A 19,891-nucleotide genomic window follows, 5' to 3' on the forward strand; every position below is an offset into this window, starting at 1 on the left:
GCTGGTACCAAGCCCTGCTGGGCCACCTGCCTGCCAGCCCTCTGGTCACTGCTCCGCTCAACTGGGATGCCTCCAGGGTTTGTTTTCGTTTGGTTTTAAATTGACTTTATTTCACCAGAAACTAAAGGGCTAAGGTGGTGTCAGACAAACATACACATCTAGAAATTGAGAGGACGGTAGCGTAGTCACAGGTAGGATGCAACCCTGAAAAATCTCTCTATTCAAGAATACAGACAGATTTAATCAAAGGATAAGGAACATTTCTAAAAATACTTAAAAAAAAGCTTTGGTGTAAGGGGAAACTGATCCAACCCCCAGTGAAATCAGTGCAAAACTGGGGAACCTTCAGTGGGATTTGAACCAAAGGAGAACAAAACGTGGCAACAGCACAAATGACTCTGGATTTTCAACTACCCGGACACGGGGAAGAGAGCAGGCAAGACAGAGGCAAGAGGAGTCAGTTATGTTAATATTTTAATCTGTACATATATCATCTTCCAAACTGTTACATTTTATTTAAATTAATGTTTTCTTGCAAAATATTCATTTATGCTTTCAAAACTTTTTATAAAGGCAAAAATAAATCATTATTTTGGCAAAAGGTTTTGAAGTTGATACTGGCAGTATTGAGGTAAAACAGATTGCATTAGCTAAACATACTTGTAAGAATATTTCTGAGTATAGTGTTAATATAATATGATTTGTCTTAAAGTCTGAAACTTGAAGGTCAATCAGTTTCAAGGGGTTTGTAGCTATTACTTGAATACACCAAATAAACAAGTTAGTGGTTTCACAAAATACTGCAGAAGTATTTCTGTCATTTCTCATCCAGAGCTGAACTCAACTAATAATTACAGAATATTGGGAATTTTTTGCGTGCCTTGCATTCAATGCATACACAGGTTTGTTGGTTGTGTTGTTTTTTTTTCAAGTAAAGCAGTTGCAGCAATTCATTTAAACTTATTTTCTCCTTATGTGACTACCTCACCCTTTGCCCTATACTGAAATAAAACACTGAATTTCAAATTTTGGCAAAGTTAAGCACCAGGTGAACATTCATATGAAATTAGCAGGTGCCACATTACATTAGTTTTGCTGTTTACAGGATAAATACTAGTCAATACATCATATCGTAATGTTTATTGAGAAAACAAAAATCAAAAGAAAACGACATATTTACTGGTAAAATGACATATCCTATTATATTTTTTTATTGCTTACTTCACATATTTTAATTGCAAGTTTTCTTCTTTCACATCAACTTCAAAAAAAATATAAATTTGTTAGCTGTTTGTTACTGAGGGGACGGCACTACGGACAAGAGCAACCTAGCGTACTGCGGATTGATACCAGCGAGTTATCGTATGGGATCAAAAAAATAAATGAGAGTTAAACCCGGCTTTCATTATGGCTTTTGTGGGAAATGTCAGCTATGTAGTGGTTACTGATATTTAGAAATTCAAGCTAAAAGTTCTTGCAATGTATTATTTAATGGGCCAAAGGGTGGGCGATTAACTCTACAAAAATATTCAATCCAAACCACCCTTTTCAGCAAACCTCCCACTTGTGTTAGCTCTACCTATACCCTAGGAACGTGCTTCTAGGTCTGTTGAAATTTAGTTTTTTTCATGAAACTTTACATTGTGCATCTGAGCCTGAGGGGGACGTTACAGAATCTTTTAACATCTATGCAAGTAGTCTCTCTTAAAATGAATTCAGCCCTTGATGTAAAAAAAATTCTAAAATACATTGTTCTAAAAATACATTGTCAGTATTTTACAGAGTTTATTAAAAGTGCCATTTATCCATATAAAAAGTATGAACTAAAACTGAAGTCAAAATAAAATGATTTGCAATTCTCTTTGTTTTCACAGACAGTCCCCCTATTGCTCTCCAAATGTGTTTCCAGAAGAACAGGTCATCAGCTGATGAGGATCTTCACAGCAAGCTGGTAGGGAATCTTCTCTCTTCCACGCCGCATCACTAGGTGGGATTTGCTTTGAGGCTTACGTCAGTGTTCACTCACTGCTTTGGCTAGCGTAAAGCAAAAAAAAAACCCCATGGTTAAATACTGAAGTGAGTACACCAACGCTCAGCAGCAAGCACTTTCAGCAAACATTTTTTTTATTAAATCCTTCTGCGGTTTGACAGAACAATTCATACAGACACACGAAGCCAACAGTTAGCTCATGATGCCAGCGATGCTCAAACTCCTGCGTTTCCTGCATGTTGCTGGTTATTGCAATTATTTTCTGGATGACTTTCCTGAAGAAAACTTAGGGTTTTTTTTTTAAGATATTTGTAATTATGTATCTATACGTACACGTGTATGTATATAAATATAGACACGTGACATGTGGTTTTAAGTCAGTCTGAAATCAGAGAATGGCTGGGGTGGGAAGGGACCTCTGAAGGTCACCTGGTCCAAGCTCCCTGCTCAAGTCTAACTCCCTGGGACTGTACGGTGACTTCTCCACGTGCCTGAGGCCACGCGTGGGTACCCTGTCCGCGTGCGAAGACCTCACGTGACAGTGACCCTCAACTAGCATATCCCTGGATGTGGCAGTAGACACGAGTGTTACTCAGACACAGCCAAGATGGGAGAATCTGGTTCTCAGAAAGACAAACTGAACCAGAAGAGCAAACAGCTATTTCCATCAAGCTCTGTAGAAGCTCCTAATGTCTATACCCCTCTCTTGATGTAAATCTGTCATTTTTCCCAGGCCTTATAGAAGGCAGGTCACTGCCCGTTTGGGCCTTTTGGTATGTGCTCACTTTTATTTCGATTTTTTTTTTTTTTTGCACAGGTATCTAACTCAGGTCAAATTGACACAGGTATTTACATTTGACAAGTAAAACAAAGGTGTCTAAAGATTAACACTACTTAAGTTAGTCACTCAATCAACCCTCTTTACTACTTCATCTCTGCTTTATTTTTTTGTCCAACATCAGGCAATAAAATTAGACCAAAGGAAATCAGAAAGGTGACAGTAATTCCAAAGGATACTATGAATACTGATACATGGCCAGTGTCTTAACTAGAGGCACACTTAGCAGTCAAGTACCATAACATTTTCAGGTTTTCCTATTTCAAATTGAGAAACTCTGAAAATACTACTGGGAAAAGATGATACACATTTCTTAATAAGGACAATGGAATTATCACAATTTTAATACTTGAAATGGCAAAATTACCTAATCTGAAACAAAAATCAAGACTTCTGTTAAGACAATTCAATGAAAAACACATCAAAGGCATAAAAAAGCCAAACACAACACCGCAGAATTAGTTATAAAGGGCCAAATTTTCAGCTCACCTCAGGCAAGACTCCGATGTGAGCTCAGGTGTAGAGATACCAGCCCACAAAAGATCCCCCTGCTTATACAGCTTTGCGCTTTGGATTCTCTTGAGCAGCAACTGCATATGCCACGTGCAGGCAAAAATCACCTGGGCACCCCCACGGTAGCCACAGAGTACCCAACACTAGCCACCGGAGTACAACCCCCTGCTGAAAATCTGGCCCCACGCTACCAGGAGTACAGATGTCTCCGTCCTTCACCACAGTAAGATAACGGAAGCATCTCATCTGCTGAGTGACAGCAGTCATTTGAAGACTTTATTAGCCCACGTTAGCTCATTAGAAGCAGCGCTGGCAAGAATAAAAGGTTTCTGAAAAATAGATGCATGCCTTCATTTTGTTCTAAGGTAGGTTTAGTAAAAATGTTAATATTCAGCAAGCCACAGCAAAGGTACAATGGCAAACCAGACATGCCGAGAGCCGTTAGTTCTTACTTTTAAGGTGTTTAAACAAATGTGTAGTGAAATCCATTGCTTAAGGGGGAGTGAGGTGGCTGTGGTACAGAAGGTGAGGGTGCTTTAGATGGATAGGTCAACTGCTGAGCTAGAAGGGATCACATACAGGAATTAGGCTGCGCAATCAAACATTCATATTATAAACGGAGTGACCTTAATTTGCTACCACACAAATAGGAAACCTGATTAGTAACGCAATGAGGTGTTACACTATCTTAGTTACACGGAACATTATTCTAAAACAACAACATTTCTACCTGCCTTTTTTTTCTTTCTATTAGTTGCATAAGTTATGCAAATAAACATTCCTGGTTGGATGAAAATACGGACAATATTTTAAGATGAAGTTTCACTGGAATATTCGGAGGCACACGACACTAATATACTCTAATCCAGCCCTGCTTTTAAAACTGAGTTCTGGAACAGCACCTGTATTTGTGAATTTGATTTCAAGATTTCACGGAGGCTGTGTAAGTTTTCAGCATTTCCTGTTATATGCCAATAAGCAGGAACAAAATATATAGAAAAATCACCAAAAAAATTTACGTATGCATATTAACATTTTGCTTACTACAGTGCATGATATCATAAATATATTGTCAGGTCTTAGCTTAAAACTTTGGGATAAAGAATACAATGATTAAAATTATCCCTGTTTATAAACCAGACTAGTGATATAGTATTAGAAGAAAATAATCATAAACTGAAAAGGGTTGAAACGCAGTCTTAAATTCCGCTTTTACGTTTTGCAGGGCCAAAGGCAGACCTAATTCTAAAACACACAATTTAGGAGATGACTTCTTAATACTCCTGTGTTTGACTTTAATATTCCAGATTCTTGACAGGATTTTCATTTAGAAGGTTGATTTCTTACAAGAAACAGAGAAATTCTAAATGCTGCTTTAAAAGGATTAGATAAATGTACAATTTATTTTAACATATTCGTATTATCTTAACTGCTTTCCCCTGAAAAATAGGAAAAATTAAGCTCCTCCGTCTTTTTCATAAGAAAATCTTTGTAAAAAAAATAATCTAGATATTTAGTTTTGGATTTTCAGATATGGTCTGCTTCATCAACAAGAAGCAAATGATAACCCATACTTCAAAAATCAAACTACAAGGATAAGAATGAAAAGGAATCTGTAAAATTAGAATAAAGGAGAATGTACAATCAGCTGTACAAAGCATCAAATGCTTTTCTTTTTAATCACTTTAGATCATCAGAAAATAGGCTGCAAATAAAAAACCCTGAACTCTTTTAATGGTTTGTATATTTGGCTTTTTTTAGAATTCCATGAAAGGTGTTTGTTTTTAAAGAAGTAATGATTGAAATCAAAGCAAGACATGTCACAAGAAATGAGTGTTTGAGATAGATACAAAAGTGTGGCAAGGAACACTTGTTTGTGTGCACAGACATAAAGTCTTGAGCTTCCTTAAAGAATCAAGTCCTTGGCTACTGTTAGTGTTTTTTAAAGTGACTGAAAGACAAAAGAGCTAGCTGCTAAACTTCACAAAGAAAATTAAATTCAGAATCATCTTGCAACTGAGTGCAAATTTTTTCAAGCAGCATTTAAATGTTTCAGTGCTGATGCACATTCTAATTCCCTCTTTGGGGAAAACTAAAGAATTAGAATTCCTGTGGTTACGTACATCTAAACGTATGTGGTGATCACACTTTGAAAATAATTCTAATACATTTATTTTTTAAAAAAAATATGTAGTAATGAAGACATAGCTACTACATTCGCTACACAACATGAAGACCGCTCAGTATGGCAGGCACTCTGCTCTTGTACTCACACAGAGAAACAATTTCAAGTACGGGCTGCGTTTACCTTGGTTGATCTTAGCTTTGGTGCTGCCTTTTCCCAGAATAAGCTACAACTCAGGTGGCAAAATGCTGCACTGGCTCGTGCCTCGTGAAACACGAAGTCCCAGTCCACAGCCAAAGCGCATGAGTGCCTGTCACAAGGACCTGGTTCCCGGACCTGGGGTCAGACTGCCTGCGGAGATGCCACTTAGGCACACAGATGTCTGAAGGTCCAAAAGTTAACTCCTGAAATGCTCCCAAGGTTTTACAATTCTGGGCTTTTTTTGTTGTTTTGGTTTTTATAATGTCTAGCCTCCTCAGTGAATCGTTTTATCCCTTTCAGTCAGTTAAATTACCCACAGAACCTCACTGAAGTCTAAAGATTCTTATCTTGAAAATGTATTGCATCCCCTCAAAATCACATTCTCCTCGGGTTTCGCTGCCGCTGCATCCCCCAGTACGCAGCCACCTTCAATCAACGGTCTGTTACTACAGATTCACGTTACGCATCTGGATATTGGAATAATCTGTCTTTAATGAGAAGGTCTTAAGGGCTTCTGTGGCAAGTGCCATAAGTTTAAACTGACACCTTCAGATGATAAATGTGCGTATTTTTTCTCCATCATCATTGAAGTTCCCATTATTTCCATTCTCCACTGGAACAGTGAGCGGTGCCAGTTATAAATGGCCAGTCAGACACTTGCTAGAATAGCTGCTGCCTGTATTACCCTGCGATACAAATCTGTCTAACATTTCTGATTTCAACTACAAAGCAATTGACAGTGAAATTATCACTTTTAGTAACATATTGCAAAGGATCTATTCGTTTCCAGGCATCAAGCAGAATTCATGCACGGCTGCCTTGCTCTGACCTCTAATCTCGGCCAGCAGACAGAAACATGCCCATACCCATTTCACAATGCCTTTTTCAGCCTGTTGTCATACAGCCGAGGCTGCAAGTGATTGTACTCTAATCTCAATCACTGGACCTTGGAATCCTTCTGTTGAAAAAAATATAATTAAAAATCCCTCTGTCTTGATTTTTCTAAGTCACAGATCAACTTATCTTAAAAAAATTATTACAGATATCCATCATTTAATATAACCATAGGGAATTCATTGAAAATATTGATTTTTTTTTAGTACTATTAGTACTGAATATTTAATACTATTAGTATTAGCAAGTTTCCAAGCTCTGAACTTTCTGATTATACTATTTCAACCCCTTTACCCTGTCCATCAGAGGCCAAATCCTCAACGTAAATCTTGAGGGCCTCTAAATTTGTTATCTATACACACTTCTCACTATTTTGAATACGAATGACTAAAACTCTCTCTTATGCCAGGAGTTCAGCAACAACCCCACACAACTTTTGAAGCTGGTGAGAAACAGCTGTTATTTTATAAATAACTACGTATTACCTGCTACCTCCTTGCTCCTCTGAGAGGCTTCAGAAGCCAAAGCGTATGATATGGTAATGATGCGCTCCTGCTCTTGCAGCTGTGAATCTAAATCAACCGAGCGGTGCTTGGCCTGAGCAACAGACGGCTGTAGATTGTGCATACTAGTGGGAAAGTGCAAAACAACATTAGCATTTGCAAACATAAAGCAGAATCCACCACGCAGATGAGAACAAGCTTGAATTCATACAGCAGTTTTCAGATCTCATCTATCAAGCTCCGTGCTGTGCTGAGGTTCTTTAAATTAGTGTTAGATATTGTATGCAAAGGACTCCAGCATACAAAGATGAAGCCATTACACATCCAGTCACCATTTGTGCACAGCCTTAAGTACATCTAAAATTCCCATGTTGTAAATCCACTGTTTACGTGAAAGCACTACCAAAAATGCTATTTGTTTGAAGTTGTTAATAAAATTTCTTGTTAGTGCCCAGAGGTAAAGGCATATAACCTGGTGGTCCTCAGGCACAGCCCCTTTAATTGTCTTCCAAAGAGAGAGCAGGTACCCGAGGCAATCAAATTCTGGAAACGGAATGTTTCAGCAGACTCTGCATTAGCTGGAAGTAGCCAAAAGTGTTCTTTCAGAACTACAGTTCTCTGGAGACAACAGGAACTTGCTCTCACCGCTGACTTTTCTTCTGCTTTTGGCCAGATCTGCGCGTTTCCTTCCCCACTGTCATCTGCTAGTTGCTTGGTAAGGACTCACTACTATTTTAGGATGTTCTGAACAAGAAAATCTACAGGTACAAAATCTGTTATTATCTCTTCTACCCTGTTTTAAAAAGGAGCTTTAAGTCTATGACATGAATTCTGTGTGCATCTTCTAAAAGTCACAAGTTACACTTAGATGATTTGACAGGGATTAGAATGTTGTATGAAGTTAGCTCCTGATGTTTAACACCAGCCCATATATGAGATTTGGAAAAAAAAATCCCAAACCAACCAAACCCTGACCTTGATTTAGTAAGAATATTCTTTATCTTTTCTGCTTTACGTTGCCTTGCTGCCAGTTCTTCTGTAGAAAGAGGTTCTTCTGGCTCCAGTTCAACATAGCGCTCCGGAATTGCAACCTTCTCAGGTTTTGACAACTGTGGAAAGCAAGCATCAAGTTTTTAATAACAGGCATAAAAGTATATTTAGACAAATTCTCCTCAATGGGACAACACAGTGAAAAGAGTAAAACATGGGTTTTCACAGTTGGTACATGTACCTGATGCTAAACCTTCCCTCTGGATATGAGCTGATGTGCTTTTAACTGTGTCTTTTCTCTCTGGTTCATTTTACTTTAGGAAATCGAACAAATATTAAAGGGGATGACAAGAGAAATCAGAATCAACAGGGAACCATTTTTAAGCTCAGGCTTAGAGCCCCAAGTAGAACACTGCCTAAAGCTGTTAGCGTAGAAAGAAGCAATCACCATACGACTGACTCAACAACCTGAGATTTTAATGTCATGATATTTATGTCACACCAGCAAAGACTTCCTACAGCAGAAAGGAAATAGCACCTGAAGTTTTAATCTAAGGTATCATTCTTTTAGGACTGCCTAATCTTCTGTGAGCAGTGGAGAGGGCGGGGGAAAAAAAAAACCAACACCCCCACCCCCACCCCCCCAGCGGTTTATCATCATCTTAGGAAATTCTTCAACTACAAAATCTGAAATCCTAGGTGTACAAAAGTTGTCTAGGGAACTGACCCAGAAACACACTAATGTTGTGCAACTGTAACAACACATTGCATACGCACAATTCTATAGATGAAAAATTTAATATGATTGTATGAAAGCTAGTAACAAGTTTTGTTAGAATCAGGTTCTCTGTGGGAAATTTTTACTTCGCATTAAGAGATATAAAGCATCCACTGAAAATTCAGTTTACACCTAGCCTTTGAAAACCAATGCTTATTATACAGAACAAACTGCTTCTGAAAAGCAGAAATACAGGATGTGTGAAAAAATAAAAATAAGGGGAACTACTTTTTCTTCTCCCTCTGGATTTCCATTAAGAAACTCACGACGTGATGAGTTTTAAGAGTTCAAAGTTTTAAATAAAAATAATCCTCATTTTTTCACCACTGACCTTAGTTCACACTAATTCAGCAGCATATGTAAAGTGGCCTGACCTAACCCCCAGAGAACAGGCTCAGTAACACGCAGAACAAACCCAAAGTATAGAATACAGTCATACACTCACAACCACATTACTGTCACAACCTCCAACTTTTATACTTCCTTCTCAGCAAACTCAAGGCCAATGCTTCCTATAAAATCCTCATTTTGCACTACACTTCCTTACTTTCGAATCCAACCCTTCTCCAGAACTCCATAGCTATACATTATTATGATGATTTGATTGTCTGCCTCCATACTACAACTACCCTGGATCAGCTCATCCTGAATAACGGAGTCTGTTAGTCTGGAATGTTATCATGTGAACGGACAGTGTATTGGCCCTAAAGACACAAGTGAGTACATCCCCTCCTGAGGCACAGGAGGGCCTGCCAGGTGGAGGGGAGGGGTACCTCGGTGGAGGAGGACAGCCTGGGTAACTTGAGAGAGCAGCTTTACTCTCCAAGCTTCAGACCTGCCTCAGGTACTCTGGAGTAGGACACAAATTCCTACAAGCAGAAACGTTTCCTTCTCCAAGGTTTAAGGCGCTAATTTGGATGTACAAAGGCCGCGGAGCCCTCCAGGAGAAAAATTCAATAGCAGAGTGCAACAAGGAAAGGCAACCCAATGGAAGTATTTTTTGTTTCCGGAGTTTACAGGAGCATTGCATTTTCCATTGAAAATAATACATCCATTCACAGAGATCGGCAGAGAGGGGCTCACAGATTCAGCTGCGTACAAATACCTCTCCCCGTAAAACGTCACATTGCCAACAGCTTTCGGAAGGGTAGATGTTCTTACTAGTCTGATGATCATTAATAATTTTACTGATTTGCCGTCTACTACGGCATTTTACACAATGTGGAGCCCCGACCAAAATTCTGCCACTTGCTATATTCTTCCTTTCCCACCAGATGGCTCAACCGCATTTCAAATACCGCACCTGGCTACCGGAGCCGCGAGGAGACCTGGCGCCCAGCACGCCAACGCAGTCCTGTGAAAAGCTGGCAGAAAGGTGGCTTTCTGTTCTAACCAGAATAAAGCCCCGCTCCCTCTTCTCTACCATGTGTTGCCAGTCAAAATTAAGAGTAAGGCAGCTCTGGGAAACTTGCTTTCCCTTCATTGCCATTTCTCATTTTCAAATACTCTTGACATTGTCTTCTCATTGTTTTCTCCCATTTATGTAACATTCCTTAACTTAATCGTTTTTTCCTTTAAAACGCCCAAGATACATATTTCAAACAGTAGAGCCAACCTTCCAGTTTCTTCTCTCCGCTAAAACACAATACAAACCCGAACCTCAGAGAGATTCTAAGTGCCAGGCCATACATTTTCAATACCCAAAGGCTCCTTTCCATTCAAACTCCAGCTAACTTTTGAAAGAAAAGGTGAGAATTCACTACCTAAAACTCAGGAAGGTTAAACATTTTGGGGCACAGAACAGGAGGCAAAAAATTGTGAGCGTTACCTCTCTGCTGATATCTAAATCATAGTCTTGCGGCTCCAGGTCTGTCTCTGTCACTGGCACTGGCTGAACTTTTAACCATTCGTTTTCATCCTTGTCTTCTCCACGAATTGCCCTCTCAAGTAACTGCAAATCAAATTCTTGCTCTCGTTTCCACTGGTAATAGATACAAAACAATTAACAGCGTTCAACCATAGTGCCAAATTCATCACTGAGCAATGTACGTTACTACTGCTGCAAATGCTATATTGCTGAAAGAATCCAGAGAGCACACCCCCCCGACTGACAAGAAAAAGAAAATACAACTGGGTTTCTTGGAACATGTGGTTGGGAGATTTGGCCTTTAGCTGTGCTGCAGGGATTTTGGAGAAGTGTTCAGTTTTATCGGTGACTTTCAGTAGTATTACATTCTAAGAAATGTTTTCATCACCATTTCACATATGCTGATTAAAAGGGAACTAGCTACACACAAATATCTTTGGAAGACGTCAACACAGGTGAGTCTACAGACTAAGAGCCTACTCCCAGGCATTCCAACCAGGCAGTGTGCTGTGATTTTGCATCACTACACAGAAAGGCTATTTACATGGCAGGTTGAGCACTGCAACTTGAAATTTTTTTGTATCTTTTTAGAATAATACCACATTTTCATTTACATTTAATTTTATCTAATTGAAAGCTGATAATAATTTAGGCACTAGCATGAGCTAGCATTAACTTGTCTTGAATTAAAAAATAATGATTTAGTAACATCTAAGTTCTTCTGACTTTATTAAAAGCAGTATCTAGCTACCTAGGAAAATCAAAAACCTCACACATTATCTTTACAAGGTAAACATTTAGCAATAATAAATTCAAAACCTATTGAATTTAGAGTTCCCAAACCATTGCATAGCAGCACCTTCACAACTACACACAGTTTAGCTGCACATACACTACCAACACTTTTTTGTTTAAAAAATTAAGTTCAGTTGCAGCATCATTTCATCCAGCAGATCTCGGCAACTTTCCCATACAGAGTTCAAACATGATACTAAAAGAAGTGAGGAAGAGAAGGGACAAAAAGAACAACAACGACAACAACAAGATCTCAAGCATTTGAGAGTATCAATAGGAGAACACACCATTATATGTTTCTTAAAAATATCTCCAGTCTTTCTGTAACAAATCTTTGGCTTGTTTTAGTTGAAGTTTGAACTCCCTGTGAAGCCCTTAGACCTCATTATATTACTTGCATTGATCAACCTAATTGAAACCTATTCATGCACAAGCTCTCCATATTCACTCAGAAGATACATATCTTCCATGTATGTTAAAAAAGTTAAATAGCTAAAAGGCTAACAAATATCTCAAAAAATCAAGATGTTTCCTTGCAGAATTCAAGAGAAAAAAAATGTTTTCTCATACGAGTACTCCAAACTCAATTCTACTCATATTCGAACCAGGCCTGATTGACATAGTATATTTTAAAGCCACAGTATCATTTTCAAGTTATTATGTATAGGTAAGAAATACATCAAACCGTTCTTACGAAGCAGTATTTTTATTGGCTTTGATGTTGCGACTTTTACATTAAAAAGGCATTGTATATAACAAATGAATTCATGTACTATGATCAATATTTAAAATGTCATACTACACTTGAGAGCTGACCGATTAAAAATTAGAGTTACACATACAATGTATGTTTAAAGCAGATGTTACATACTGAGCAGCACTTCAACTATACATGTAACTGTTTGCCATTTTGGCTGCTAAATAATCGTAATGCTGTAAGTAATTGTGCTATCAAACATGCTTTTTGCGTATCGAAGCCCTGTAGGTACAAGAGATGACCTCTATAGAACACTGCTAGGGCTGAAAGATTCTATTTTAATTCTTTACAGCAAGAAAAAGACCAAGATGGCACACAAATTTATAGATAACGTGTTTGCCACAGATGTTAATAAAGAGTGTTATGAAAATGCTTAATTCAGCTTGTGTACGTTGCGTGAGTCAGGAAACATAAAAAGCTCACATGTACTTTAATTAAAATAAGAAAAAAAACCCAGTGATACTATAGTTCTACAGTTACCAAATCTTATGCACTATCTGTAATAAATTTGTGATTGCAAAACAGAAGACAAAACAGATGAATGTCTCCAAGTAGTGCACTCGTATTTACTGGGAAAGTAAATATAAATAACTGGCTGTAAATTAGTGCTACTGAACAGTGGGAATGAAAGGCTGAGTATTATAGGTTTTTTTTTAATGCTAGCAATTGACACACATGTACTAAATGCAATTAAGCCTGGTAAAAATTGAGTAGTCCAGTTAGAAATTTTAAAATAACTACAAAATTCCGCAAATTAAAACCAAGCAACAAAAATAAAGAGGCATTAGGTACAATGAGTGACAAATCTAAAAGCAAGAGATCTTGTGCAATGAATTAGGTAAAACAAAGTGATCATTCTAAAGCTCTAGTGGACCAAATAAAAAATAAATTAAAAGACCACAGCATAAGTGCAATTACAGTACAATCTTGGTTTAGCACCAAGTGAGCGACTGGGTAACTTCACCAATTAGAATTGCTTTGGTTAGTATCCAAAATGAATCATTACAAACTTATTGTCTGTACAGCATTTAATCTCAGAACGCAACGAAAATCCTTTTCTTCAGCAGCTTAAATCTGAGCCTTATTAGAATATTCTACATTTTCAGCTTTAAAGAAGAATTTGTATCAATTAAAATACATTAGCTCTTACATAAATTTCTGATCAGCACGGTTAGATTTTAAAACTGATTATCCATTTCTCATCTCTTTACACAGACACCACCTTTTGTCTGACATTCCCACGACTATCTTGCAGCCTAATTTATGAATTAAAAAGAAAAATATCCATGGTGAGTAAGAACATTCTAAAAGGCCCATTCCATTATAAAGCAGTTTTAAAACTGTACAAGCTTCTCACACTTTCTAAATACAATTCCAATAAAAAACGATCACGTCTCCGAAATCACTCCAATATACTCACATCTCCACTCAGCACACTAACCTCTGACCAACTTACCTGCTGAACTTGCTACATATACTGTAACTACTAGTAAAAAAAAGATCACCTGTTACTCACACTCTCTGAGCTCATTTTATGCTGTATAACGCTAATTTAATTAGGCTAGAAGAATCACACACACTCAAGTGAAAGTGCTTGCTAGGAAAAAAAAAAATAAAAATCTCCCAATATATTTGTAGTTTAGTCCTTTTAAGGCATATCTAACATACTGAGCCTATGTCTGCAGAAATGGGCCTGATGAAAGACCGAGATGAAACAGACTGCCTTTCTCCTTGGCTAAGAGTCCTCTTGCGTTCACGAACTAACGCCTTCTGGTGTCGCTTCATTCTTTCTAGTTGTTCCTCCGCACTCATCTTGCCTCTTTGGTGGTCTCCAGAGTATAAACGTTCCAAGGCACTCTTTGGTCTCTCCTGCAGAAGTCACAAAGCACACAAAACACATGTTGCAATTAATACTCTGTAAGTATACAAACAATTAACTCTTTCTCCTACTTTATTGCTAAATTAACATGATTTTGTTCCGTTATTTCTGCATTAATTTCCGTATTTCAACTCTGTATTTTCTATTAGTAGTGCCGATTTTTGGTTCTAAACCTGGTTTTATAAATCTGTTTCAAATGCAGCGAGTTGTCTGTCTGCTTGCTGATTCATTTAAGAATGTGAAACATCGAAGATTTTATTAGATCACAGGTATGGGTCCCCTCCCATGCTACTGCTAGGCAAAATATATTCTGTGCTTCACTATTTTGGACAGTTCAGATGTTTCCCTTCAGATGTTCATTTAAAACTTACCTTGGACCTATCCCTTCGAAGTGTGGCAAATGATGAAATGGCAGATGATTGGTGCAATCTGGAAGTTGATCCAGATAAACCTTCATAAGGAAAAAAGAGAATGCTATAAATGACGGACAAAACAAAGATAAGTGTCAGATATTTTTTAAATTACCAAGCTTTTTCTGTGATGTTCTTATTACTATTTTAGCTCATGTTTCACATTTTGCAAAAGATCACGAGAGGCATGAAATTTCATTTCAGCCAAAGGTAATGTGTTTCAGGTCACTACTAAACAAAATTCAGAGAGATCTACAATAATTTAGAAGCTCACGTTAAATAAGGTATGGGGTGAACTCAACTGTACAGCAGTATGTAAGCTGTAGAAATATTCACATCCATGAAGAAAATCAAACATTAACATTCACAGTTAGAAAGGAAAGAAATAAGAAGGAAATGGCTAAGAAATTAATTGCTTTTCCTCAATATCCTCTCTATCCTAATTTGTGAAACAGTTACAGGACTGTAGCACAGTAGGGACAGAGTGTCAAGCCACATGTAGCATCTGGGGGCATTATATTCATATCCTTGATCACTTTCCTTTCAATGGCAATGTAAGCGTTTAAAAAAATACTTGAGTTTGTAAAAGATCACACAAAAATTATGAGGAAAAATAACTCTGAATATAGCAGACATTCTAATGGTCAATTTCACGTTTCGCTACGCTTATATTTTTTAAGTGTTATATATTAAGTTGCTTTGCAAAAGGCTGGTTACCTGTAACGGCACCATTAAAATGCACAAAATCTCTAGACTTTCACAGCATCGTACAGTTAATCTAAAAATAATAATCTAAAAATAAAGACCATCTCCAGAAAACCCTAGGAGAGAAAAGCTCTATACAGACGGCACTCTTAAAATCAGCTACATGAATTCCTGGCTTACCACGGGTAGGTAATGTCTGGTATCCACTGTCAGGGCTTATTAAAGCACTGGGAGATGGGCTGAGGTCACCACCTATAATTGCTAGCTCAGGTTCACTCATGTATGAACGCAGCTCCGCCTGTATGGAAAAATACTCAACAGTTCAATCGGAATCGCAGACAGCAAGTCTTAATAATCTTAAACCAAATTCTAAAGCTTTGTTTCCAGATTACTAAGCCTCTCTCTGCCATTATTATATGGCATAGATCTCCCCCTGCCATTACCGTCTCTGCTGTGGTATCTCTCTCCTTATCACAAGACCTAGGGGTCCATATATTTTACAGGTAAGGGTATCTTTTATTACAGGTTCACATATCTTTAAAGTGCAGGTGTATAGGTGCACGAATGCTCACCCTATAGTCTCCATTTACATACTGTCCGAGTTCTCTGTCTCTCTTTCTTTCATCTGACTGACGTTTCAGGCCCCGCACTGACATGTGTCTGATGACAGTGGCTTCCCTTGGGAGCGGTGGAACAGCTGGTGGCTGATCATCAGGACTGTACAGCTGAGGGAGGGGAGGTCTGGGCGGTGCTTCGTCTTCCTGGGAACAGGCAAGCACAGATATTTGGCAAACAATCTGAAAACAGCCTGACAAAAACTGGCTGAAACTTTATGACATTATATGAGTTATTTGTGACTGCTTTAGCATGCTCTCCTCTCTCCACACCAGGAGCTTCCAGGCTTTAAAAACCAAACAAGACCCAAGAAAGCAAACAACTAATCAACCTCAAAGCATTAACGAGGAAGGCTCTGCATTGGAACCTTCTCAAACACACGGCTATGGTACATAAAGCTCCAGGTGACACACGTATATTCTCCTGTAAGTGCTATTGCTGTTTCAATACAAACACCGTTAAGTATCTCCCCATTGTGCCTCCACACTGTGTGCTTTGCAACCATGAAACTTGCACTGTTTCTGCCAGAAGTCAATGCGAACAGCAGTGAATGAACCCCAGGAGGGCAGTACTTACAACCTTTGGCTTGAGCTTAACTGGTGACTGAAGAGGTGGCTCGATTTTTTTCAGCTGCTGTGCTTGGTGCTGCGCTCTGGCTTGGAAATAAGGCTGTGGGTACAGCCTGACCTCCAGGGAGGGTTTAACTGGGCTGGGCGGGGGGCTCTGCGCAACTGAAAGTTTGCTCTCCGCAGCTGCAAGGGAGGCTGGTAAGGAAGGCACTGAAGACTGAGAAAATGAAGGCACTGTTTTTCTCTCTAGAGGAGAAAGATACAAGTGTGTTAGGCGTTGTTTCTTATCAATAATGTTCATAAGAGCAGCAGCAAACACCCTTAGACTTGATAGAACAGCCCCAATGCTCTGCACCTTGCTTTGAACACAAAGGGTGGGGGTTTTGGACATAAAAATGTTTGAATGTTACATTATAGCAGGAGGGAAAAGATCTTCCTGGTAAGGATCAAGCAAGCCTTTCAAGCCAAAAATAAATCCACACACTTTAGTATCATCCAGTAAACCTCCTTGGAGAGGGCGGTGGGAAGAGGAAAAGCCCAGTCATGCAAAGTCAGTTCTTAAGCTGTACGTGGCCCCATGCCACAGATTCCTTAAGATGCCTATAGATCTAGACAAGGCTAAGCACCCATAGCTGTACCTTAAATAACATAAGATCTTACCACCTCCAAACTATTTTATCTCTGTATGTATAAGGTAAGCAAAGTACTTCAAATATAAATTGAATTTACAGCAGGCATTAAGAGTCTCTTGCTATCCAATGCATTAAGTCTTTTCTTTGAAACACAATACAGCAACTGAAATGCAGACCACACACTTTCCCTTCCCTTTTTCTGTAGCTGATGATGTTGCTCAGCTCACCAAACACTTGCCTGAAGAGGGATGGGGAAGACAACTGCACCATGGGCAGTTGGGCAGCATCCAAAGGGCAACGGGAAAAAAAAAAAAAAAAAAGCAGAAAAGAACACAGAGAGGAGCTCCTGGACCAAATGCAGAATAGATATGACTCTGGTATGGGCCTAGCATGCGACAGAAACTCTTTCTGTAAATTGGAAAGAACTTAGCCCATCATTATTATTTATCATTACTGCTACTACTACTATTACTATTATTCCCTTTTTTATGGCTTGTTAAATTTTAGCACCATCAGCATGTGAAAACAACAAAACTCCTTTTTGTCACCTCAACCAAAGAAACACCAAGTTAATGTGATCAATCAACAGAGACTTCTGATGCAACCAATAGCAAAATTAACTGATTTTCTGCAGCAGAACAAACTTCTAGACTGTTTGCACAGACCCAAAGACTTGGCTGCATTTGTATATTTTTAATGTTTTAATTATGTTCTCTTTACCTGGATTCTTGATAGAGTCTACTATGGTTTTGTAGTTTGTTTTATTTGCACTCAAGCCAGCTGTAACATCTTCAATTCTCCACAAGTCTTTTTGTATTTGTGTTTTCTCCTGATGTTTGCAGTAAAAGAAAAAAAAAGAAAAATCAACTATATCTAATTTTTAATTTATTATGGGCTTATCCTCCTTTTGATACCAAAACCAAACGAATTTGTCAGAACTTAGATGAAAACTTACGAGTCTATAATGAGTTATTTCAAAATAAAACAAAAAACCAAAAAAACACCAACCCAAACCAACATATCTTACTTACAACATTTATTAGAGCACCTTCTAAGTCTTGGAAGACTTCCTATAGAAGACTGGGGGAAAAGGACAGCTCTACATTTTTCTCTACAATATTATTCAGCCTACAAAATACTAGTTTAATGTTCTACGTAACAAGCTTACAGAACCTTTTCATGTGAACTTAGTTTTTAAATCCTATACTAACACACTTAAGACTGCTAAGGCAGCCTTACGAAACACATCTTAATACATTTAGGGGAAATGTCCAATATCAAAAAAGCAAAAAAATTAGTGTAGCCTCCCCGAATACTGCTGTGAAGTCCCTAATGGCTTTTCATGGATAAAATATAAAAACAACACAAACTCCGAAGGGCTGACACATTTATTTTCTGCTTATATTTGGGTTGTTAGGCCTACCAGACATGATGTTTTTATTATAGTTTGAAACAATACATTGCTGCTGTTGCAGGATTTGGTCTCGTCTTGCATCCTCTTTGCTTTCTGGATGCTTTCCAGGAGGCAAGAAAAGGAAGCTTTGCCTGCAGCCTGGGCTCCGCCTTGGACTGCATCTTGCAGCCAGAGACCTTGGCTACTGACACCACCACTACAGTCAGATGTTCATTGCTATCACCATAAACTGCTATTCTCATCTACTTAATCAAAGCCCGGTAATTCTGCCCTCAAAAACTGGCATCAAGAATAAACTTAGTAAAACCAAGAGGAAAACAGTATTATTAAAGAAAGCAGAAGGCAGTGGAACGCTTTACTTAAGAATTGCTTACAAACTGCTCAAGGACTCTAGAAATCCATCACTTGCCATGAGCTGCAAAATAAGTGCTAATTAATCCTATAAGCCTGAAAGAAAAAAACTTTCATAAAAGCTCTTACACCTCATAGAGCTAAGGAAAGCATATAAATTGCTTTCCACTTTCTGTCTTAGATCAGAAAATATGTTCAGCCAGGTTACAGATCAGCAAGCAGGGTGCCAAGAACACAAACATTTAAATGATGGAAAACGTTATTTGCCCGTAGTAAACTCACTCGATAGATGGGAGAGATGTTGAAAGATTGTCAGGATACAAACTATAAATTTGCACATTTCATTTCATTTTTCTGAGATGAATCATACTACAAGGAACCAAATGATGGATTTACAATAGTCAAGCCTCAGAACGGGTTTAAAAAAAAAAAAACCCATGTAAAAAAAAATTCTTGCTTCTGAAACCACTCAGAAAATGTTCAATTAGTAATGTACAAAAGCCAGGAGATCTTCTAATATTATTTCTTTCCATTAGTTAAATATTGATGTGAAGAGAATATTTTACATCAAAAATGGACTAGAGCTAAAAGATAAACAAAGAGATGAATTTATTTTTAAATTATGAAAGCCAAGATTGCTGTTTAAAAAAGGGTATAAATATACTTTATGAGCTAGCATGAAAAGATAACTTGGAGAGATAAATCAATTTCTCTACCTTCCTTCACACAGAAACAGAATTTAGAATGATTTATAAAACCAGAGGAGGAACACTTACCAACCAAAAAGTTATCACTGACAAAATACCACCTCTCAGTTAATTTTGGCATGCCCAGATCCCCCAGCCGTCAAGCAAAAGACACTGAAGCTACATTCATAAAAGATTTACTCTGACCAATCTGCTTGAAACATTTAGTTGTTAACCTCTTAATGCTATATATGAACATTAGCCGTTTCCTACAGCAACTGGAGTCTGCAAATTTACTGAATTTTTAATAATATTCCATGAAGACTGCATTTTTTTAAAATACAGTGTGTATTAATTTAGTAGTATTGGAAAATACTAG

General features: G+C 38.1%; 1 protein-coding gene across 9 annotated transcripts in view; it reads right to left on the bottom strand.

Moving 5' to 3' along the window:
• Positions 1 to 457: 457 nt before the first annotated feature.
• The window catches only part of PLEKHA7 (pleckstrin homology domain containing A7), a 160,138-nt gene continuing 140,704 nt past the window's right edge, over positions 458 to 19,891 (bottom strand). For 7 of the 9 annotated variants that reach the window (XM_080405488.1, XM_080405486.1, XM_080405484.1 and 4 more), the window contains 10 exons: positions 17,782 to 17,890; positions 16,437 to 16,675; positions 15,818 to 16,006; positions 15,426 to 15,543; positions 14,502 to 14,581; positions 13,920 to 14,120; positions 10,661 to 10,813; positions 8,040 to 8,173; positions 7,047 to 7,189; positions 458 to 3,902 (listed from right to left, as the gene is read on the bottom strand). In XM_080405488.1, the coding sequence (XP_080261614.1) occupies positions 3,805 to 3,902; positions 7,047 to 7,189; positions 8,040 to 8,173; positions 10,661 to 10,813; positions 13,920 to 14,120; positions 14,502 to 14,581; positions 15,426 to 15,543; positions 15,818 to 16,006; positions 16,437 to 16,675; positions 17,782 to 17,890 (1,464 nt within the window). In that variant the 3' untranslated portion in view covers positions 458 to 3,804. The remainder of the gene's footprint in view (positions 3,903 to 7,046; positions 7,190 to 8,039; positions 8,174 to 10,660; positions 10,814 to 13,919; positions 14,121 to 14,501; positions 14,582 to 15,425; positions 15,544 to 15,817; positions 16,007 to 16,436; positions 16,676 to 17,781; positions 17,891 to 19,891) is intronic. The other 2 variants (XM_080405485.1, XM_080405487.1) reach the window with 2 other exon arrangements.

The sequence above is a fragment of the Falco punctatus genome (assembly GCF_963210335.1).
Source record: "Falco punctatus genome assembly, chromosome: 10".
In the NCBI taxonomy this organism is placed as follows: domain Eukaryota; kingdom Metazoa; phylum Chordata; class Aves; order Falconiformes; family Falconidae; genus Falco; species Falco punctatus.